The sequence below is a fragment of the Hypanus sabinus genome, chromosome X1 (genome assembly GCF_030144855.1).
Source record: "Hypanus sabinus isolate sHypSab1 chromosome X1, sHypSab1.hap1, whole genome shotgun sequence".
Lineage (NCBI taxonomy): Eukaryota > Metazoa > Chordata > Chondrichthyes > Myliobatiformes > Dasyatidae > Hypanus > Hypanus sabinus.
The window spans coordinates 9,578,800-9,603,539 of NC_082738.1; the positions used below are offsets into that span (position 1 = coordinate 9,578,800).

Sequence of the window (24,740 nt, forward strand, 5' to 3'; positions counted from 1 at the left end):
GGTTTTGGTTGTGCTATGATTTAATTTGAGGGAGTTCATAAAAAGATTCATTAGAATTAACACATATGGAAAACACTGAACTTTATGTGCATTCAAATCTTGTATCAATATTTTCTCTGTTGTGGGTAAGAATGTTAAAAAAAATAATCTGCCTTTTAATAATTTGCATATATCATTGTTTCATTATATTTGTTGGTTATGTTGATCATAGTGCAATTTTTAAGTTTTCATTTAACAATGCAGCAAGCTTGCAAGTTGCTCAAAGTGGTGTTCAATGTAGTTTGTGGTAACAGATAACCACAGGATTGTTTGTATCAATACATTTCTGAAATTAAATCGTTTACTTTTTCAATAATCTTGATAATCACTTAAAATTAAACAACTGTTATTTTCATGCAGTTTAGCAACCTATGTCATGTTTGCTCAGCTGTTGATAGAATCTCAGATGGTGATGAGAGGGTGTGCAGGAGTGAGATATATCAACTAGTGGAATGGTGCCGCAGCAACAACCTGGCACTCAATGTCAGTAAGATGAAAGAGCTGATTGTGGACTTCAGGAAGGGTAAGATGAAGGAACACATACCAATCCTCATAGAGGGATCAGAAGTGGAGAGAGTGAGCAGTTTCAAGTTCCTGGGTGTCAAGATCTCTGAGGATCTAACCTGATCCCAGCATATCGATGTAGTTATAAAGAAGGCAAGACAGTGGCTATACTTTATTAGGAGTTTGAAGAGTTTTAGCATGTCAGCAAATGCACTCAAAAATTTCTATAGTTGTACTGTGGAGAGCATTCTGACAGGCTACATCACCGTCTAGTATTGCGGGGGGGGGGGGGGGGGGGCTACTGCACAGGGCTGAAAGAAGTTGCAGAAGGTTGTAAACCTAGTCAGCTCCATCTTGGGCACTAGCCTACAAAGTACCCAGGACAATGTCAGGGAGCGGTGTCTCAAAAGACAGTGTCCATTGTTAAGGACCTCCAGCACCCAGGGCATGCCCTTTTCTCACTGTTACCATCAGGGAGGAGGTACAGAAGCCTGAGTGCACACACTCAGCGATTTAGGAAGAGCTTCTTCCCCTCTGCCATCTGATTCCTAAATGGACATTGAACCCTTGGACACTACATCACTTTTTAAAATATACAGTATTTCTGTTTTTGCAAATTTTAAAAAATCTATTCAATATACATAATATATTTACTTGTTTATTTATTTATTATAATTATTTTTATTTTTGTTTATCTCTCTCTCTCTCTCTCTCTCTCTCTCTCTCTCTCTCTCTCTCTCTCTCTCTCTCTCTCTCTCTCTCTCTCTCTCTCTCTCTCTCTCTCTCTCTCTCTCTCTCTCTCTCTCCCTCCCTCTCCCTCTCTCCCTCTCTCCCTCTCTCCCTCTCTCCCTCTCTCCCTCTCTCCCTCTCTCCCTCTCTCCCTCTCTCCCTCTCTCTCTTCCCTCTCTCTCTCTCTCTCTCTTCCCTCTCCCTCCCTCCCCTAGATTATATATTGCATTGCACTGCTGCTGCTGCTAAGTTAACAAATTTCACATGACATGCCGGTGATAATAAACCTGATTCTGATTCTGATTTGTAATAGGCACTCCATTTGCCATGATTGTAATGCAGATGGGTTTCATTTTTCAAATTTCTACCTGAGGCTTCCAATCTTGAAGGTCAATTTGTATCTCAAATAACTTGATGAATTAATGTTTTGGTTTCAAATTTATGTATCAACTACAGTCAGACTCTAATAACGTAGCACCCTCATACTTTTAATTCACTGTTTTCATAGATATCAGACAGCATTAGAATAAATTTTCCAATGAGTTTAAAGCCCCTGTATTTAAAGGGAATGTGGGAAAGAGGACACTGTTGAGCCAAGAGCAAGTGTGGACAAAACCACCTTGTCAGTCAGTTGCTGAACCATCATATTTTCAAATTGGATAGCAAATTATCTGAGATTTTCTGTATCACAAGGCCATTGTGGGAGAAAAAATCAGATCTTAATCCAAATAATACAAAAAACAAGGTGAAAAGTACAGCACAGAAACAGGCCATGCTGCCCATCTAGTCCATGCCAAGCCATTTAAATTGTCTTCTTCCATCCCTACTCCCTGCTCCAGGACCACAGCCCTCCACACTCCTACCATTCATGTCCCTATCCACACTTTGCTTTAACGTTGAATTTGAGCTTGCATGCTCCATTTGCGCTGGCAGCTCATTCCACACAATCCTTTGAATAAAGAGGTTTCTCCTCATGTTCCCCTTAAATATTTCACTTTTCACCCTTAACCCATGATCTCTTGTAGTCTTACCCAACCTCAGTGGAAAATGCCTGCTTACATTTACCCTATCTATACTCTCATAATTTTGTATACTTCCATCGAATCTCCTCTCAATTTTCTACGTTCCAAGGAAAAGAATCCCAACCTATTCAATGTTCCCTTGTAACTCAGGTCCTCCAGCCCCAGCAACATCCTTGTAAATTTTCTCTGTACTCTTTCAATCTTATTTACATATTTTGTGTAGGTAGCTGACAAAAACTGCACATAGTACTCCAAATTAGGCCTCACCAACATCTTATACAACTTCAACATAACATCCAATTCCTGTACTCAATACTTTGTCATTGAAGCTATTTGCTCAAAGGCTCTTTTCATCCACACCTTTTATATTAATTAACAAGGCTCCACACAGGATTACTTGTTAAATTGCATTCCCCAATAAACTAGGAAGATTCTTGTACATGAATAGATTTGTTTTATCATTGAATCATAAAATATTGATAAGTGAGCTGTTATTTTTCTCTGTACCTTTCAGTTTCTACCTTCATTGATCCAGTGGTACAGGATATTGCTATTTTGTGACTTTTACTCTGCATCTTGCAGTGAATCCCTCTTGCCCTGACCTTGTTTGATTCCAGCAATTCAAGTAAAATACTGGTGAATATTTGGGAGTAATATGTGAACGAGTGGTTCTAAATCCCAGGTTATTGTATTTCCTTCAGAACACTTCTCTATTTCTTAAATTAACAAGAGTAGAGAATTGTTTTATATGACGTGTATCTATGAATACGTAACTATACGTTAGAATATATATGGTATACAGTACCAGATGACCTACTTGGGAGATGTGGGAGCAATTAGTTAAGAAAGCCTCTTAAGTTTAATAAGCAATATGACACCCATGTCCTGTCAATACCAGATACAAATTTATTAAGGATAAGCAGGGACCAGCAGACATGGAGTCCTTAGATTTTCAAAATGTATTTGATAAGCAACTGCACAAGGACTGGCAGTATGGCACAACTGTGGTTAGAGTTGCTGTCTCATAGTTCTGGCAACCAGGATTCAATCGAGTGGTGTCGAGGTTTCCTCTGCTGAGCTTGGTTGCTGATCAATTTATCTGATAGGAATATTTCACTGAGAGAATGATGGCATGCCGTAAAAGTTAAAAATGTTAGCGATTTCAAGATATCAGACAGCATTTGTAGAGAGATGAGCAGTGTTCACGTTTCAGTTCTAACCTTTCATCAGGGCTGGAAAAGTCACAGTGCAAGGGACAGAGAGAACAAAGAGATCATTTATGATGGTGTGTGGACCAGAATTGCCAGATGATATAATGTTGTTGTTGTCCACGTGCTTACCTCTCTGTGACATTTCCCTTTATATTTTTCTCCACTCACCTTAAAATTATGCCCTCTCATATTAGATATTGCCACAGTTGAGAGTGTCCTGTCTGGCTGCATCATTGTTTGCTATGAAAGCTGCTAGGCAGTAGACCATAAGATAGTAAAATCCGCTGAGAGGATCATGGGTGTCTTCCTCCCCCACCCCATTTGTGCTCTTTACTGGATGCGTTTTATATGAAAGGCTCGAAGCATTGTTGAGGATTCTTACTACCCATCCCACAATCTCTTTGACCCACTACCATCAGAAAGAAGGTACAGGAGCATCAGTACAACGGCTGCCAAACTGGATAACAGCTTCTTCCCTTAGACTGTGAGACTAATGAATACTCTGCCACCACCGAGGTCTTGTCACCAGGACAGTGAGCTGTTTACTTTATTGTTCATTCATGCTGTGCACTGCATGCACTTTGAATTATATTTTATTAACTTATTTGTGGTAATATTTTGTTTTATGTGGTGTGTGTGCTATATGTCTTATGGACACACTGGTCTGGGGGAGGGTTGAATATCTGTATAGTTAGAGGACAATAAACCTTGAACTTGACCAGAACTGAACACAATAAAGTGTGATCTAACCAGATTTTTAATAGAACTGCACCATTACCTCATGGCTTCTGATCTCAATCCCCCAATTAAGTAAAAAACACTCAATGCCTTCTTAACCACCCTATCAACTTGCATGGTAACACTGAGGAATCCATGAACATGGATCCCAAGATCCCTCTGTTCCTCCATACTGCTGAGAATCCTGACCTTAACGTTGTACTCTACCTTCAAGTTTGACCTTCCAAAGTTTATGTCTTCGCAGTTTTCTGGTTTGAACTCCACCTGCCACTTCTCAACACAGCTCTACATCCGAACAATATCCTGTTATAATTTATGACAACTGTCTGCATTATCCAGAACATCACCAACCATCATGTTTCTGTCATGCTTGATCAAGTATTACCTTGATATTAAGGGCAGTCACTTCATATCACTATTTACCCTTGTACACATTTGGATAACAGGAATGAACTTAGATATCTTGCCATTATTGATTTGCTAGAAGAAATTTATGCTGAAACTTTTATTTTTTTCTATAAGAGCTGTTGTGGTTATAGTTTTTAATAATTGGAAATACTAGCTGAAGCCAGAAAATAGTCTGCATACTTTTCTTTGATAACTCCTAGTGTATTTTCAGTTTGCAACATTTTTCTAAGATTTACAACACTCTAATGATTGGATTTGAAGCCGAAACTCTGTGGTGTATCATACCCTGTGATATTATGGCCATTCTTTTCTAGTTGTACCTACAAATAGGAAACCCTGTAAAACTGGCCTGCAAAAAAATTATCCATTTAACTGGATAATTAAAGCCTCATTTGTTAGTTACTTAAATGTTAAGATGTATTTATTTATCTTTATGAAGGCATTCTTTTCCCCAATTATTTCTGCTAGCTTTATATTACTGATGGCAGTTTGGGCTATGTCATTTCAGAAGATGACCTAAACAGAAGTAATCTTCATACAGATTTAAATTTTGCTCCCCTAATTTTCAAAAATAATTGGTTATTCATTTGAAAAGGTTTAATGTGTTTAAAATTACACTTTATCCATGCTTTCAGATTTTAGATTCCCTAATGTAGGGAAGATGTGTATACAGAAAAACTATGCAATTGCTTTAGGTCAGAGTACAAGCTTTATTTCAAGAGGGGATGGAGGTTGTTTCAATTTTAAATAGAAAACCCTCCTGTTAAAAGACTAATTGTATGAAGTTCAAGTTTATTGTTATTCAACCATACACATGTATACAGCTAAAAGAAACAATCTTACTCAGGGATCAAGGTGCAAATCACAGTGTATATATATCTATCACATAAAGCACATAAATAATATTAACACAATAATATTAAGATTAAAAGAAGTATTCTTTTGATGTACAAGTTGATATAAAGTGCACATGTAACACTCAGTTAAATATACAACAGTGTAATACATACTGGGTGGTAGCAGGAAGTGCAGAAGTTTCACAGCTTGGGGATAGAAGCTGTTATGCAACCTAACAGTCCTTGCTCTTATACTGTGGTACCTTCTGCTTGACGGTAGAAGGTCAAAGAGATGGTGGAATGCATGGAAGAGAGGGAGAACAAAATAATTGTTACTCCAGGATGCAATGCAGCACAAAAAACAGAATAAGATAACGAACACAATAATGAAAGAAACACAATAAATATAAATACTTAAAGATAGCTTATGTATATTGATTGTATGTCCATAAAATGATGCTAGGCGCCAGAGAGTCTGTGCATACTGTAACTGACAGGAAATGATAAAGTAGTCCTTAATGTGGACTTTGTACATCTGTAAAATCGGCAAGGCCACCTACCAGCTGGTACTCTTGATACTTGATTTGTGAAGTATCTGGTAACATTCTGTAGGGAGAAAGAGGAAAAGCATGGTATTTTTAAAACCAGCTGCATTGAAGAAGAAGGAGTTTAATGCAATGAGATTAGAAATAGAAGGAACTAATAGGTTAATATGTAGCTAGGGGCATGGTGCCAGAGAGAGAGGTTCAGATTTGGGTGATGTTGGAACCAGTTTGGTTGTGGTCTTATACTTATGTGTTCGGGTTTTTAACTCTTGTGGACAGGTTAACTGCTATTGTGTGGGAAGGATTAAATGTATTGCATGAAATAAAATGTATTGCATTATAAACTATTGCATGATTGAATGAAGTGTCAACTGTACACTTAAAGAAAAATTAATTACAAGAGTTACTGGTTTAGAACCTCTGTTAAAAGCTGATAAATATGCCAATAATTTTGAATGGTCCAGTGGAAAATACTCACTCCCAATCCCCCGCCACTTATTTTTCTCTCCCTTCTCTTACCCCTTTTCACTGGCTTCCTTCTGTCTCCTATCCCTTCCTTTTCTCAGTACTTCTCCTTACCCTGTCCTTTCATCCTCTTCCACTTTTCCTTAATATTTTGCTGCGCAGTCCCTCTGGCAGCAGAGGTGAGGACAGGTGTGGCCTTGACATCTCAAGTCCTGTGTCTCCTGATTGTGGTAAGAAAGGTTACAAGTCAAGTGAAGGAGAAAGGAAAGTGTGATAGGAGTGATGGAATAGTGCATCAAGTGCTGTGAGGATGGGAGGGGGGAGTGTGGTGGGGAGAGATCCTCTACAATGAAAGCAGGAAAAGTATGGATTGATGTATTTGGTCATACCGTCAGAGTAAGGAAGCAGAAATTGTACTAGATAATCTTTTGAGCTGCCTTGTACACTAGGAGGTGAATTTAAGTGGAACACAACTGAGTTTCTGTGAAGGAAGGTAAGGAGTGTGAATCGGATCTGGGGAAATTAGATGGGCTTACAAACATAGAAATTTGGAGCAGGGGTGGGCTGCTCACTGCTGTTCAATAAAATAATGGCTGCCTTAGCTCCACATTCCCTTTTGTGCCCAGTAACTTTGCATCCCTTGCCTATCAGGAATCTAACTACCTTTGCCTTTGAAGGAGCAAAAGGTTCTGCTCAAGATATGCTTTTCCACTTTGGAATCATTTATACTTGCAATTTTGGAATTTGATAATGAAATTCATTTCACTTAAAAACCTTTGACAGAAAACAGTGAAAATACTGCACATTTTAATCTTTCAGAGCTGAATATAAGCCCATATTTCATAAGCCTATATAAAGTATATGACAAAATAGATGGAAGTTTGATTAGTGATATTCCATGCAATAAAAGGAGGCACTGCAACATCTGGAGATTGATTGTAATTTATTGTTGATTATTGGTTGTCATGTTGACCCTTGTGCATTAGACATCTTTAATATTCTATCTGTTGATTGTTAAAGTTGATACTGAATTGTAAGTTAGAAGTGGCATAGTCTTTGATTCAAAGAGCACAAAAATATTAAAGGTTCCCTACATACTTAGATGTTGATAAATAGGAAAGCTTTTATTTCTTTTTACCTATTCTGAGGATTTTCTGGTGATACCTTTCGATATACTTCAGAAACACTAACATTACTGCACATTAGTTTAGGAGTTCTGTCTTTTAGCTCAGTACTGGAAGCATGTCAACATCAGAATAGCATCTCACTTTTACATGTTGTTCTGACAACCTTGGTGGTAGACTTTGTTGCGAGGTATCTGTGGTAAAATGTTCTGAAGATTGTGCAAACTGGAATTACAATGGAGATTGGATATCAGCTCCAACGGAATTAAATATTGTTTAACTTAAACATATTCCCTAAGATATAAAAAGAAAAAGACCAACCTACATTTATAGAGCAAAAAGTCTAGGCTAAATGTTCTACAAATGAATTTTGATAGAATACCATAGAAACATCATAGGAGCTCCTCAAGGACTTTATATGTCTGTGAAATACTTAAGTATGCAATGATTTGTAATGTGAGCAAACAGCACAGAGCACTGGAGGAACTCAGCAGCATCCATGGAAATGAACACATAGTCGATGTTTCAGTTTGAGACCCTTCTTTAGGACAATAAAAATCCACGTTGCCTTTTACATGTTAGATTCCACAAGCAGTAAATCTGTGTTTGCTTTGCTAGTGCTCATTGAGGCAAGAATGTAAAATAGTATCATATTACATCTGCCTAAACAGTTGCATTATATGTTTAAAAAGAAAAAAATATTTATATAATTCCTTTAGTGTTGCTTATTTCCTCTGCACATCTTTGTTCATTAATTGTTAGTCAGTTGTATAGTTTTTTTTATAAATTCCATCGTATTTCTTTATTTTCCTGTAAATACCTGCGGGAAAATGAATCTCAAGGTGGTATATGGTGACATATTCAAACTTTGATAATAAATTCATAATGTCCTAAAGTACAATGCAGAAGAGTAACTGCTTTCCAATGATAGTCATTGAAGTAATGTAAGAAATATTAAACAACCAGCTAGCATTTAGTAAAATCTGAAACAGAAACTTAACCAGGTTTATTACCACTAACACATGTTGTGAAATTTGTTGTTTTTTTGGCAGCAGTACAATCAAATACATAATTTAAATTATTTTACAATTTTAAAAAAGTAACAATGAAGTTAGTTATTTTCAACCTTTATCAAACATTAGTTAAACCACAAATAGAATATTACAACCATTTCTGATCGCCACAGATATGAATTATGTTGCAGTATTTTTATTTGCTAGGTATATTTCCAACCTACATTCTACCTGCTCAAAATCCAGCTACAATAGATTTACTTGACTCACAAGTACAAGATTAGTGAAAACACATATATTTATATTACAAGTCCATAAATGTTGGACAGTAATTGATTAACAAAGACATGTTGCTATTTGATTTACAGCTCACTTTTTGCTTTTGATCACTGCTACCCCTTTCCTTTTCTTCTTTCTCTATTCCTTTTCTTATTTTGGCTCTACTTTTTCATAATTTCTTTAAGAAATCCGGGCTAGCTCACAAAGTATGGCCAGTCCCTCACTGCAACTGAACTATGTGGATTGTGAGTCCATTATAGGGGCGTTCATTTATGTATTAGTGCCGATCAATTCCTGAGGGTCTTGGGGGTCACATGTAGACCAGACTAGGCAAGGATGGTAAGTTTCCTTTCTTCAAAGACTAGGTGAATAAGACTTGTTGTTATGCCAGTGTTTCATAACTACCACCACTAATACTTTTTTTTTTAAATCGAGATTATTTCATTGCTTTAATTTATATTTCTCAGCTGCCATGATTCTATGCAAATTCATGTTTTCAGGTCAATAGTCTTGATTTCTAGATCCAGTATCTTAACCCATCATCACTGTCCTAATTCAGATACGTTTAAATATATGTGTTTGTATCTTCCTAATTGTTCAATCACGAAAACATATTGTAATGTTCTCGCTCGGGTGTAACGGAACGCTGAACTAAACACCGAGATAAACCGTTGTCAATGAAGACAGGATCACAATAAGATTAACCGTTTACTGTTCACTCTTCCACATTAACGTATGGTGAAAACTGTTGATAAAATAATACAATATTTGTACAGCATTTATTTCCTTCTTGATATTACATTTACATTGTAAATACTTGCAAGCGTAAAACTACAACAACTACATTACATTAAAGTGCAGCATACAATCAGAATCTACCTACGCCATTGACTGCTTTGAATACACTTCAACACAAACTATCCGCAACTCTTTAACTAACGAAAACATAAACCTTATCGACCGTCGTTACTTTTAACAGGATCGGCGTTAACATTTTAATTCAACATATCGATTATCTCATGACTTACGGCGTTGCTCTCACTATGTTCCTAGTGCATAGAAAGACGACCTTTCTTGCGCTGGACTCGCACATGTGTGGCCCCCACCTTCCCGTTTCTCCAAACCGGTATTTTCCACAGGACGCGGCGAAACCGGATGTGACGTCATCGCATGCCGCGATATATCACAGACAACGAATTTACTTTAAACAATCCTAACTTTAACTAAAATGCTAACAAATGAATTACTAAGCAAAAATATTATAAACTAAATAACTGCCATAAAGGCAACACACTCCCCGCTTGACCTTCGTAAGGTCACAATGAACATAATACAAACTTCAGTCTCTAATCAGTCCTTGGGTAGAAGTAGAATGAGTTCTGTAACTGGTAAATTTTCACATCACCTTGGTCGGTAGTTTTCAACTCAACCTTCCTGACATGTCCATCCCTGCTAGGGAATGTAGCAGTGATTCTGGCCATTGGCCAGCAGTTGTGGGCGATTTGCTTGTCCCTGAGCAGGACTAAATATCCAACTTGAAGATTCCTGTGTCCATTAGATATTCCTGTCTCCAACGAGACCAGAACTGATTTGCCAGAGCCTGGACCTGTCTCCATTGCTTTGTGTACAGATCCTTATCGGAGAGGTCCCCTGGTGGAGGGGGAGCTCCTGCCTTCTGCGTAAGGAGCATTGATGGCGAGAGTATGAAGAGGTTTTCCGGGTCGGAAGACACGGGTAGGAGTGGTCGTGCATTTATAATGGCTGTGACCTCTGCCATTAGTGTGCACAGTACCTCATGGGTCGATCGGGTGCATTGCTGCATCTCAGGTTTCCTTTTCAGGGTTTTTTGCAAGGGTGTGATCCGCTTGACTGTCTGCTCTTTGTTGTTTGGCAAGCACTGGCGTGATTCTCTGAAAGGCAGAGGGGCGACCCCATTATTTGCTTCATCTCTGAAGACCTTGGTGTCCTTTATTTTTAAGAAAATGGCATCTTGAGCTGATTGAGCGAGTTTATTATCACGCTCAGTTTGAGCGAAGACTGACTGACCCAGCATCTCGTCAGCTACTTTACATTTGTTAAAGCCTTGTCGTGCTTCCTTAATACACGTGACACTTGTGCGGGGTTGAAAAATTGAATGGCGGCCACTCTCTAGCACATTGGTCTTGCCCTGGTTTGTGTACATTGCCAGGGCACACCTCTCCTATCACCACCCAGCCCAGATCCAGGCATTGCGCAAAGGGGGCGTCGTGTGGTCCATTGGCCTGCTGCCTAACCTTGTGCACCCGAAGAACATCTCTTCCTAATAGCAAGAGTATTTCTGCTTTTGGATCCAGTTCTGGGATGTGTTTGGCGATGTGGTGGAGATGTGGCTAGTGTAGCACTGCACTTGGTGTCGGGATCTCAGTGCGGTTCTTCAAAATCTCATTGCACTCTAAGAGTGGGGAGAGACAGATGGCGACTTTACTATCCAGTGACTTGAGCTGGAAGCCTTCTGCCTTCCTTCAATAAGTTTCCATGTTGCCTGAGCAAGTTCTAATGTAGTATGGGAACTGCTCACTCTCAATGTTGAACAATTTAAAGAACTGTGGACTGACTAGTGAGCGATTGCTCTGATCGTCCAGAATTACATAGGTTTTGATGGCCTTGTCTTTGGCTCCTTTAGGGTACACCTTAGTGAAGCAGATCTTTGAACAAGAACGGCTTGACTGAGCTTGACCGCAAACTTCTGTACAGCTCGAGCTGACAACAGTTGTCCTGGAGTGAGCCTCTCCCTCCCCGCCGTCCTGTTGTGGGGGTGAAGGAGCGTTGTCGGTTTACGGTAATGGGCCGGGACGCATGGCCCCATCGTGATTTGTGCTATTACATTCCGGACACTTCAAGGCGATTGTACACTCTCTGGCAAAGTGAGAGGTTGAGGAACAGCATTTAAAAAATATTCTTTTCTCCTTGAGAAGGGCCATCCTCTCTTCAAGGGTTTTTCCCGAAACGTTCTGCATTTTCTGAGGGTGTGGGGTTTGTTATGCAATGGACAATTCTTGCTAGGGTTGTGGTTAGTTGTAAAGGCTTCAGTCTTAAGCACTGAGACGGGTTCATTAATGTTGGAATTATTCGAAGAGGATTCATCTGGCTTGATGTAAATTGTACTGCTTCCTAGACCATGAGGCTAGGGTCGTTTCGTTTCTTCGCCTCCTTGCACACAAATCTAGTGAAATACTCAAAGGGAGGAAATCGAACATTGTTGGCTTCTTTGTACTCTGAGGCAACAGACACCCACCTGTCCTGCAGCCCAAATGGAAGGTTGTCCATGATTTGTCTAATCCCGGATGGAGTATCTAGGTATACTAGACCAGTTGAGTAGCCATCTTCTTTGGTGCCTTGAATCTCCATGAGTAAATCTCCGAGCTCCCTTAACTTAATGTGGTCCTTGGCTGACACCTTAGGAAAATTTTCCAGACGTCGGTATAGCGCCGCTTCAATAATTTCTGGGGCCGCATAGCCCTCCCGAAGTCTCTCCCATGCTTTGCTTAAGGCTAGCTCGGGTTTGTTGATGTACACTGAACGTATGCATCTCACCTGTTCACATGATTCTTTTCCCAGCCATTTCGCCGTAAGATCCAACTCTTGGGTTGCTTTGAGCTGGATTCCGTCGATAGCGTTGGTGAATGTGGAGTACCATGCACGGTAATTTTCAGGTTTGTCGTCGAACTGGTATAGTCCTGAAGTGACGAGATCTCGTTGTGCTAAATACCGTGGCAGGGGTTCAATTGCAAGTGTCATGCGGCCTGGGGAAATATGTTGGCGGGTATATGACCGAGGGCATATATCTGTTATGGAATTTGCTGTTCTGAATTTGGTCTTTGCCTCTCTTCTCCCCAAATCTGGTAAGTTTGGTGTCGAGAAGTACTTGTCATGAGCCCTTTCATTCTTGACTTCATCGCGGAGTTGCAAGGATAAATCGTCTTCCTCGGATGGATATGATGCAATCGGGCCTCTCTGAGGCTCCTCATGACGTGGGGCGTTATCGTATAAGTATGGAGACGAAGAACGAATCTTCCAGTCTATTTGAGATTTGACATAGTCGCTTGTGCGTTCCAATCTGGTCTTTTCTGAAGTAGATTTTACGTCAACCAGATCATACATTTCTTCAGCATCTTCTATGAACTCTGCTTCCACCCTGGCAGCTTCTTCTTTTCGTTCCAGCGTCAGCACTTCTAACTCTGCCGCTATCTTTGCCCTTTCCAACTGGTTTTGGGCTTCTCTGGCAGCTGCTTCCTTTCCTCTGGCAGCCGCTTCCTTCCGGTTTTCGGCTTCTCTGGCAGCCGCTTCCATCTTCAATTTTGCTTCTCGTTTGGCGGAGCGCACTCGCACCTTGGCAGATTCTGCTTTAGCTCTTGCATAGGCAGCCTTACTTGATGATGCCCTACTGCCCCTGTTGCTGGATGGCAACGACTTGATGTCGGATCGAGTTGTCATTGTAGCAATTGAAACACCTGTTAATGCCGCCTTTTCACTGTAGTGTTCTCACTCGGGTGTAACGGAACGCCGAACTAAACACCGAGATAAACCGTTGTCAATGAAGACAGGATCACAGTAAAATTAACCGTTTACTGTTCACTCTTCCACATTAACATATGGTGAAAACTGTTGATAAAATAATACAAGATTTGTACAGCATTTGTTTCCTTCGTGATATTACATTTACATCGTAAATACTTGCAAGTGTAAAACTACAACAACTACATTACATTAAAGTGCAGCATACAATCAGAATCTACCTACGCCGTTGACTGCTTTGAATACACTTCAACACAAACTATCCGCAACTCTTTAACTAACGAAAACATAAACCTTATCGACCGTCGTTACTTTTAACAGGATCGGCGTTAACATTTTAATTCAACATATCGATTATCTCATGACTTACGGCGTTGCTCTCACTATGTTCCTAGTGCATAGAAAGACAACTTTTCTTGCGCTGGACTCGCACATGTGTGGCCCCCACCTTCCCATTTCTCCAAACTGGTATTTTCCCACAGGGCGCGGCGAAACCGGATGTGACGTCATCGCATGCCGCGATATATCACAGACAACGAATTTACTTTAAACAATCCTAACTTTAACTAAAATGCTAACAAACGAATTGCTAAGCAAAAATATTATAAACTAAATAACTGCCATAAAGGTAACACACATATTTTATTACCATTTCATCCCTTATGTTGTGCACTAATGTTGCTTGATGAAACAGCCCCATTTTTCATCCTAGAGTAACATATTCGTTAACCACAGGAACTTAAAATAAAATTAAACTTGTCCCACTCATCAGCTCACTCTGCTGTGTCTCCGTAATCCAATAAACATTGGTTTAACCACAAAGCTCAATCCTTTGCTAATTCCCAGGTTAAAACACTGCCACTGGAAACCATGCCTTCGGCTTCCACTGTCAAGCTTCCTACATTCATTATGTTCTTTTGTTCTAAGATGTTTCTTATTGCTTACATCTTCACTCAAACTTCTGTCTAATATCTTATATGGCTCCATGCCAATCTTTAAAGTTTGATGGATATCCTTTCTGTAAGGCACTTTAGGACATTTATTGAACATTCAAGATGCTATTGAATTGGAAGCAACAAAGCAACATGCACAAAATGCTGGAGGAACTCAGCAGGCCAGGCAGCATCTGTGGAAAATAGCACAGTTGACGTTTCGGGCTGAAACCCTTTGGTAGAATTGGAGAAAAAAAGATGAGTAGCTTTAAAAGGTGAGGGGAGGAGAGAGAGAGAGAGACGCACACACAAGGTGATAGGTGAAACTGGGAGGGAGGACGGGTGAAGTAAAGAGCTGGGAAGTTGATTGGTGAAAGAGATACAGGGCTGAAGAAGGGGGAGTCTGATAGGAGAGGACAGAATGCCATGGAAGAAAGAAACGGGGGGGGGGGAGGATCACCAGATGGAGGTGGTGGGCAGGCATGGAATTAGGGTGAGAGAGGGAAAGGGGGAAGGGGAATGGTGATGGTGGGGGGGGGGGGTGGTTGGGGTCATTACTGGAAGTTAGAGAAATCAATGTTCATGCCATCAGGTTGGAGGCTACCCAGATGGAATATCAGGTGTTGTTCCTCCAACCTGAGTGTGGCCTCATCATGACAGTAGAGGAGGCAATGTATTAACATATCGCAATGGGAATGGGACATGGAATTAAAATAGGTGGCCACTGGGAGATCCCGCTTCTTCTGGCAGATGGAGAGTAGGTTCTCAGCGAAGCAGTCTCCCAATCTACATCAGGTCTCATCAATATACAGGAGGCCACACTGGGAGCACTGGATACAGTTAATGATCGCAACAGACTCACAGTTGAAGTGTTGCCCCACCTGGAAGGACTGTTTGGGCCCCTGAATGGTAGTAAGGGAGGAGGTGTGAGGGCAGGTGTAGCACTTTTTCTACTAGCAAGCATAAGTGCCCGGAAGGAGATCAGTGGAGAGGGATGAATGGGCAAGGGAGTTGCTTGGGGAGCGATCCCTGCAGAAAGCAGAAAGGGGGGTGGGTGGAGATGTGCTTAGTGGTGGGATCCAGTTGGAGATGGCAGAAGTTCTGGATGTAGGGGCTGGTGGGGTGGATTGTCATTTTAGCACTCAATGGGAACACATTTCAGAAGTAAAATTAAGCAGATGGTTTATCCAGTGCTGTCAGTTAGTACTATTAGGAAGAAGAGGTTAAAAATACTGTACATCTGATTTTTTTCAAATAGCTGCCATGAAAAATATCAACCATTGATTTTGGAGAGTCTTGTAAAGAATTAAAAAAAATCAAAACCTCATACTTTAATGTCCTTTGTGCAGTAATGTGATACAGTTGTATACATGTCAATTGTACATATTGATTTATTTATGGTGAGGCTGATTACTTGAAATTGCAAGATGAAGTCACTTATGACATTGTGAACCTAATTTATGCTGAGCAAACCCAGATCTGTGCTGAGTCCCAGAATGCTTTATGAGCAGCTTGATGTAATGTTTTGCGTATGGTTGACTAAACAGTTTCCTCTGGGAGATATCAATTTTATATTTTCTCTCAAGCATTAATATGGAAAAAAATACAGGACAATCTTTGATATAAATTGATAAAAAATTAACTGAAAGACAAAAACCTGGTGGATGTGTGATTATGCATTTCTTTTTTAATGCATATAGTTATCCAGAACCATGTGTGTCAGCTTTTATTTTCTGTGTAGATTGCTAGCCTCCAAGAAACAAATGTATCTAGATTTATTTGACTTGCAAGTGCACAATGAATGAGAATGCTGAACGTGTGTAAATGTCAGTCAGTGATTGATTAATAAAACACCAAAGCATTTTCACTTGCAATAATTACATTTCTCCACGCTTCCAGAACTTAAAAGATGTTTTTCTTCTTCTGTCTTCAAAGTTGAATGTCAGTTATTCTAGTTAATTCTATGGCTGAGAACTTTGATGTCGTTGTGCACGTAATTGTGTCAAATGATGATTGGGTTGAAAGGACTTGCTGTTGATTTGCAGTTACCTTTTTTGCTCTGTAAACTGTGCAGGGAGTATCATGTGGCCATGTAATTTGTATGTTAGATAAACCTTTTGTTTTGTCAGCTGGAGTCAACTATCAGAATAAAACCACTTGCAGGTTGATAGTCACTCCTGACATTCTATGATAAAAACTTCATTATGACCTTCGACAGAGTTGACTCCACTATCCTTCTCTTTTTGTGATCAGCTAGTTATCATGGCCCCATATAATGGTCAAAATTTAGGCATTATTTTGTAATATTATAGTGTAGGAACAGAACCTTTTCATTCTTTTTTAGAATACAACTTAGTGATTTACAATAACAGCTCTTAATGAAATAATTTTATTCAATCATGTGTTACATTCTCTATAAACGTTATCAATACTGCCACCACCATTACAAATCACTTAAGCAGTTTGAACATTGAGTAGTTTTGAACTATTCCATTCATGGATCCTCATCCTGACCTGAACTTGCCTTAGATAGTCAGTCTAGTTGAATATACATTTTTGAGTTCAGTTGATTAAATTGATTTTTCTCCCACCACATTTTGAGTAGGCCAACATCTCCACTGTGGGATTGTCATTCATATGTCCTGCATTAATCCTTATTGGGTACATGTGTAGATGCTTCCTGATTAGCTGCCATGGCCGTGTTCTCTTTAATGAGTGACCATCTGTACCATGTTTCATAATTATCTTGACATGTAGGTCGAAGGTGTTGGGCTCAGTGTGAACAGTTATCTTGGATAAGTTGACATAGCCAGGTCTAATATTCCCATGCTAATTGTGAATTGTATTTCAGTTGTTAAAAATTACTGCCTCTTGATTTAACACAGAACAAGACAATTCAACATTCTTGCCTGATAATTTTCCATTGATGTATTCTTTACTTAGAGTAATTTTTCCCCCTATTTAACCATTTGGTTGTGAGAAGGATTTTCTCACAACAAAAACTCTGTAAATGAATCAGCAACAAATATTGAAACTGGTGAGCCTGAGATTTAGCATCTTATTAAGATTTAGCATTGCTAAGAAGCATCTCAGATTCATCTTCTGTGAACAACTATTTGGAATGATGTCATTTCCCACTCCCCCCCCCCCCCCCCCACCCCTTTGAGTGCCTTTCTATAGTGAAAGCTGCTTTTGTAGCTGATCCAAAGCTGTTTAATTGCCTAGTAAAGTTGGTTTTGGCTCTGGTGTACCAGAGATGTGGTCTTCCAGTGTATGGAGATGTTGGCAAATGAATGTTGCTAGCTGACACTCTATTCACTTGCCAGAGCCCAAGTGGCTTATTGCTAACTTCAGTTTTCTAGGACAGCAGCATGACTTTTTCAAAGGGCCAGGGTTGTTTTTCACAAAGTTAAGCTTCTAACCAATATTGCTTTTTCAGCTTTTTGTAAACAAAAACCAGTCAATGCAACACTCAACCCAACCAATTAATTCTTGTGTTTGGAAATCCTTTGTAATTTGTAAATTTTTTATAATTTTGAATTTTTTTATAAATCAGAAATCCCCTGTGAGTGTTAAATGTATGTAAATATTAAGCACTATTTGCTTAAATTTAAATGTGTATCATTAAAAATAAAATAAACTGTGTTTAAACTACCTTGTTATCTGGAAATATCTCCTCCTTGGTAGGAAGGGGGAAGCCACTTCTCAGGCAGTGGGTATTGGCTGCTAAGCCTCACCACAGAGACTAGACAGAGAAATAAATTAGTCCTGGAAGAGTAGGTGGACATAGCATAACCTCCTTATACTGAGGGTACCTGTAGATTCCTTTATCGGATAGGGCTTAAAATCTCCTTTTGGATATAGGGCTTTGTGGAAAGTCAACCCAATTACATCACAGCATATTACAAGGTGTAGAAATGTGTTCTGAGGAACATAATGAAACTTGGAAAGTTTTTGCAGGGAATGCCCACAGTCTAGGCATTCATGGCAGAAGAGCGCTATCCAACAGCATCTCAAGCCTTTTGCAAGCTCTTTATTTAAACAGGAAAAGGGGAGTGCTGTTGGTGCATTGTAAAAGAATGTATTGAATTGATGGTACGATTAATGTAGAGGAATATACTACGATTATATTTATGAATAAAGTATGTATTTGAAATTAAAAGAGTTGTTTGATCAACAGGGATGAATCCCATTCCTGTTGGTTCAGAGATGTGTCTCCTTTTTTACTGTCACATACTGAGCCAAGAGGCGTAGTATTCGTAATTCAGGACAACTCATCTATTAATGCACTGATGAGCTCACACTAGTTATGCGTAATCTTTTTTTCCACAAATAATAATAAACAGGTGGTCTTAATAAAGAAACTTACATTTATCTAATCATCGTTCACAGTCACAAGGTGCATTTGCTGCCAATGAAATACCTTCGAAATCACTCTTGATGATGGAAAGGCGGCAGCCAATGTGCACTAACCATGGGCCAACATGGAGCAATATGATAGCCAGATAATAATTGTAGTAATGCTGATTGAGGAGCAAGTTTTGGCTGAGACCCATGGAGAACACTGTAGATGCCTTGGGGGATTTTTACAATGAGCTGTGAGAAGTTATAGAGTGTAATGCTTCATCCGAAAGAAAACATTTCTCTGGTAATGGAGATGTTTGAATAGAGTGCCATATCAACATAGTGCTTTAAATATTTTGCCTTATATGATAAACTGCAGTTAATAAATATAGAGTAGGGAAATATTACAATACAAACATAAGCACATAAGAAATAGGAAAGGAATCGGCCACCTGGTCCATCAAGCCTGCTCTGTCATTCAATAAGATCATGGTTGATCTGGCTCAGCTGACTCAGCTCTACCTACCTGTCTTTCCCCCTGAACCCTTAATCCCCTGCTGTGCAAAATCTATCTAATTGTGCCTTAAATATATTTAATGAGGTAGTTTCTACTGCTTCCCTGGGCAGAGATAAGGGAAACATTTTCAACATTCACATTTCATGTGTGCGCTTTACATTTTATGCAGTGCAGATGCATGTATTGACCACATTGTATGTTAGAGTGTTACTTTTCTTCTGAATACTACTTCATAGGCAAAATAGACTGAGGCAGACAGTAGATAGTAAGTAAATATTGTAATTTCCTGTAATCAGCAGAAAGTCTATGTTGCCTGTTTTGAAACAGCATTTGGCTCCTGGATGAGTTAAGAGGAAAACAGGAGCAGATTTCTAAGTTGACTGATATGATCAAGGTCGGGCTATGAATTGTCCCCTTGAGTAATTTGGGCAAAAGCAGTTTGAGGTAAGAGTTACCTCCTGGAGAAGAAAATAGCATATTTTGCCTTTTGTATTTTAAGCTGTGTTTCTTGACATGTCAGGCATTTCTGATATATCTGCATTGAATTATGCCTCGGGTAGGATTGGATAATGCAGATAGTGTTGTGAGCAAATAGGACTGGCTTAGATGGGAATCTTGGCTGTTATAGACCAGTTAGGCTGAAAGGCCTGTTTCCATGATGTATAATTCTATTTTGACTCAAAGCTCAATCAGAGCAATTAATTATATTGAATCGCATTTTAACAGAACAATCATTTTGTATCAAAGGAGAAGAGATTAGTTGCCGCATTGTACAGTTCTGGCTAGTAGATTGATCAATTAGTTCCAATCTCCTGTTCTTTCCACATTACCATTGAAAATGTTCCTCTGTTAGCATTAATATACATTATTTCCCTACAACTGCCTCTGTCATTTCTTTAAGATCCCCCAGATCTTTCAAATCCACTTGATTTAAAATCAGTCTTCATCCTTTTTCACAGCTTGATGCTACCCTTAAAGTTATCTGATCTGGTGACTAAAATATTTTCTATTAAGACTAACATAATTGTTAGATTTGAAAATAGTTAAAAATCATTCTTATTGATAATGGTAGCAGTTTGTTTTAAAATAAAGATGACATTCTCAAAGATATTTTGAGGGTCGCTGCAGGATTCTGTAGGTGAATCCAACAGTCTGTTACAGTCCTAAAACCAGAAATTGCTTGAAACAGTATCAGGCAGTATCAGAGGAAAGAAAAACCGGCTGGCTTCATCAAGAGCTTATCACTACAGCAGTCTGAGATAACTATCAGGTTCACGGTTGTCCTATCTATCCCACATGACCCTTTTCTGGAACATAAAAAAACTGTATTTGTTTTCTCTTTTCTACTTCTGATGAAGAGTCCCTGAAGTCAAATATTAACTCTGCCCTTTTCCACAGTTTCTATTTCTCTTTCCACAGATGTTGACTGATGTATATAATGATTCCTGCAATTTCTACTTTAATTTCAGGTTGTTTAGCAGTTATAGTTTTAATGTTTTTCATTTCTTGGCCATATAAATATTTTTAATAAAAGAACTACCTGTTCTTAGTACTGACAGGAAGCACTAAAAAACTTGAAGTATGGGAGGTTTAACATTTGTTGTATTCATTCTATTGTCGCCAAAGGCTGTTTATTCCTCTCGATAAAGCTGCCTCACCTGCTGAGTTGCTCCAGCACATTTTGTGTGTTGTAAGAAGTTGATTTTATTTTTCCTGTGAAGGGTGAGTAAAAATAAGGAGTTTAGTCTTGCTATTTCTACCTTATTTTGTAAACTCCTCAGATCAGAGAACACGACCTATGAAGCTTGGGGTGTGCAGAATCACTCTCACTTGCTACTCTGTTTTTGTGGGTGTGAATGAGGGTCCTTTATTTACTGTATTCCTCTTAATCAAACATCTTAGATGCGGTTTCAAACATCCCAGTGTATTTTAAACAAATTTTGTCCTATCTTTAGGCAAAAACTCTAAAAAAAAATAGTTGTTATTTGTTGATTCTTTTCACATTTGACACTAACTTATACTTGGGGCAATGTTTGCTTTTTTTATTATCAGCTACAAGCTCTGCCCATCTGGAAGATCTAGCTTATCTGGATGAACAGCGCCATACGCCATTGAGGACATCTCTAAGAATGCCAAGGCAGCATGTAACAGGAGGCCGAACCCCACAGGACCTGCGAGGTAAGCATCAGCAAATTATATGTTGCATTTGTTGGTATTTTGTTATCCAAATCTTTTCATTGAACTGTCTTTCCTACTGTCTGCGTTAGGGCACGCAAATAACGTTTATATAGCCTCAGACTTCTTTTCGCATTTTTTTATTTTGACATAATAGTTTAAGATGTCAACACTTCAAAGTTAGTGTAACTCTGAGCTGGAACATGCAGAACTGGATTACTTAAAAAATCTTTGAACACTTGTTTTACACTTGATAGGTACAATGATGAGTAGTGCACATTGGTTTGGTGTTTTAGGATTAGCTGACTCAAATGATGAGAAAGAATAAATAAAAGATGTGACTCATACGTGGAGAAGGAGGTGCTTTCAGATTCATAGTTATTTTGCTGTTTGATAATTGGTCTTATTTATACCTCTCTATATACTTTCTTAAAAAGAGCACCACTTGAATTGGCAACACCCTGACCCATGTGACTGTCATTTGACCTACCCAAAAGTGATTCTTCTGTTGCTAATCAATTGTGACATATAACTAATTAGTTTCCCTGCCCCTGGTAAACACAAACAAATTTCCTAACATATGCTGGTGATATTAAACCTAATTCTGATTCTGACTTGCCTATCAATGAATATAAAGCATAGAACAGGTCCTTTCGTCCACAGAGTCTGTTTTGCTTTCACTATTTTGGAACAAATCATCTCATTGCACAGTGCACATTTTTAGTTGTACTTAAAGTTAAATATTGTGCACTGAGCAGAATCTTGGATATGCGTTCAATTTCCACCACACAGAAGAATGTACGTGCTGTACCTCTTCACTAGATTACCAGTGAAACATCTGTTAAATGCAATAACCTGGATTGCAGTCAGAAAAGATTATTTTTTTAAATTGTCAAATATGTAAAAAAAATAGATTTAACAGGCCAAATCACAGAAATTAGAGTTGGCCCCTCTATCCCTCATATGAGATCACAACTAAAGTGTCTTGGCTCATTGCCTCTAACTTCATATTCCTTAATAACTTTGGCTAGGAAAAGAAAATCTCTTATTTAAAATTATTAATTTAGCTGACATCTACTTTTTCATCTTCAGCAACCCTTTTCTTGAATTTCTGACCTATCTTGTAAATGATTTGGCTTTAAGTTGCATCCTCCATGACGAATTTAATTGGATTTTTCAGCAGTAAAATAGGCATTGCTGAAGCAGTGCAAATGATGTAGTCTACATTTGCTTCAGTAAGGTCTTTACAAAGATGCAGCATGGGGGAATTGCTCCATGTGATTGAAGCTCACAGGATTGGTTTAGTACTAGAAAGCCGAAGGTGACGATGGAAGGTTGTCTTTGTGATTCAAAGTGTGTAACCAGTGGTATACCACAATGGTCGGTGCTGAAGCCTTTATTGTTTGGATATGAGGCATGATTAATAAATTCACAGATCACTTGAAAAAAGTGAAGAAGTATGCCATAGGCAACGCAATAATATTGTTTAGTTGGCAAGATGGACAGAGCAATGGCAGATGGGATTTAATCTTGGTAAGTGAGAGGACTAAAGAGGTTAGGACAGGGGTTGGCAACCTTTACTACTGAAAGAGCCATTTGGACCCGTTTCCCACAGAAAAGAAAACACTGGGAGCCACAAAACCCGTTTGACATTTAAAATGAAATAACTGCATACAATGTTTTTTTTTGCCTTTATACTATGTATAAACAAACTATAATGTGTTGCATTTATGAAATCGATGAACTCCTGCAGAGAAAACAAAATTACATTTCTGCATGCAACAAAAACATTTTGAACTCCGAAAAAAAGACGTTGGGTTGAAGTTTACTTTTAAGTAAAATACTCAATGTCTATTTGAGTCCTTCTTGTATTTATGAAAAACGCCGAACTTAAATTGTCCGCCAGCAGCAAACCAAAAATAACGTCAGCCAGCTGTCAACCTGAAAAATAGAAGGACTATTTCACTGAACAATGAAAAAATATGCATATACGTAAAATAATAGGCTATTAAAATATTTATCATACTTGGTTAATGGGATTTCTGCTCCTGGACCTCAGCACACAGCGTCTGCACATCAGGGCTGTATGACGTCACCTTCATCTTTACACAGGATCACAAGCCGTCATCTGTGAGGCGTGCGCGATGTTTGTTTTTAATAAAGTTCATGTTGGAGAACACCTGCTCACATACATATGTGGATCCAAAGATCGACAGGACTCCAAGTGCATACGTTTTAATGTATACATAAATGTCGGGGATAGCATTCCATGTTTCAAACACAAGTTTGTCCGGTTTGGGGAGGTTTTCAATATCACTCCATTTGTGATTCTGAGCAAGAATGGCCTTCTGACAGGCAACATCTTCAAGGTCTGCTGTCAAGCGTCTAAACTTAGACACCCATATGTCTTTGTCGGCTATGTCGGCCAGTTCCATCTCAAGATCAGGTTGACTCACACCTGCCAATGCAGTCGTATTCAGTAGGGATGGATCGATGCTTAGGGGAGTGACCGGGAAGGATAATGTGTTTTTTACCTCTCTGACCTCACAGAAGCGTTTCCCAAACGATGTCTGCATTGCGATGATTGCAGAATGTAAATATTCCGAATTTATCATGTCATGAGCTTGTTTGAACTCTCTCAAATTGGGGAAGTGAGACAATGTGCCTTTCTGTAAATCTGGCAAGCACTATCAACTTGCGCTCGAATGCCAAAACATCCTCCAACATGTGCAGGGCTGTGCGTCCTTTTCCCTGAAGAGCTGTGTTCAGCGTGTTCAGGTGCGCTGTCATGTCTACCATGAAGTGTAGCTTTTCCAGCCACTCTGGCTGTTCCAGCTCAGGAAAGGTGAGCCCTTTGCTGCACAGGAAAGTTTTCACTTCTTCCAGACACGCGACAAAGCGTTTCAGCACCTCCCCTCTTGACAGCCACTGGACTTTGTTGTGCAGCAGGAGTTCAGAATATGCGCTTTCCAGCTCATCCAGTAACAAACGGAATTGACAGTGATTTAAACTTTTTGCCATTATTTTATTGACAATCTGAATGACAACATCCATTACTTCTGTGCATTCCGGAGGAAATGTTTGAGCGCTCAGTGCCTCTTGGTGCAAGATGCAGTGAAAAGTCAGCAGCTTTCTGTCCAACGACTTCTGCAGTAAAGCCACAAATCCCTTGTTCGCTCCTGTCATACTTGGTACCCCATCAGTAGCTACTGACACCAGGTGGGTGGTCTTTATTCCTTTGGCTCTTAAACAATTCAAGACAGCCTCACAGATGTCCTCCCCTGTGTTTGGCCTTTTAGAGGTAT

At 39.2% G+C, this 24,740-nt stretch overlaps 1 protein-coding gene across 3 annotated transcripts in view; it reads left to right on the forward strand.

Annotated features, from left to right (window-relative positions):
- LOC132384559 (protein TANC2-like) overlaps positions 1 to 24,740 on the forward strand; it is a 764,460-nt gene that overhangs the window by 537,737 nt on the left and 201,983 nt on the right. For all 3 annotated transcript variants that reach the window (XM_059955744.1, XM_059955745.1, XM_059955743.1), the window contains one exon: positions 21,313 to 21,438. In XM_059955744.1, the coding sequence (XP_059811727.1) occupies positions 21,313 to 21,438 (126 nt within the window). The remainder of the gene's footprint in view (positions 1 to 21,312; positions 21,439 to 24,740) is intronic.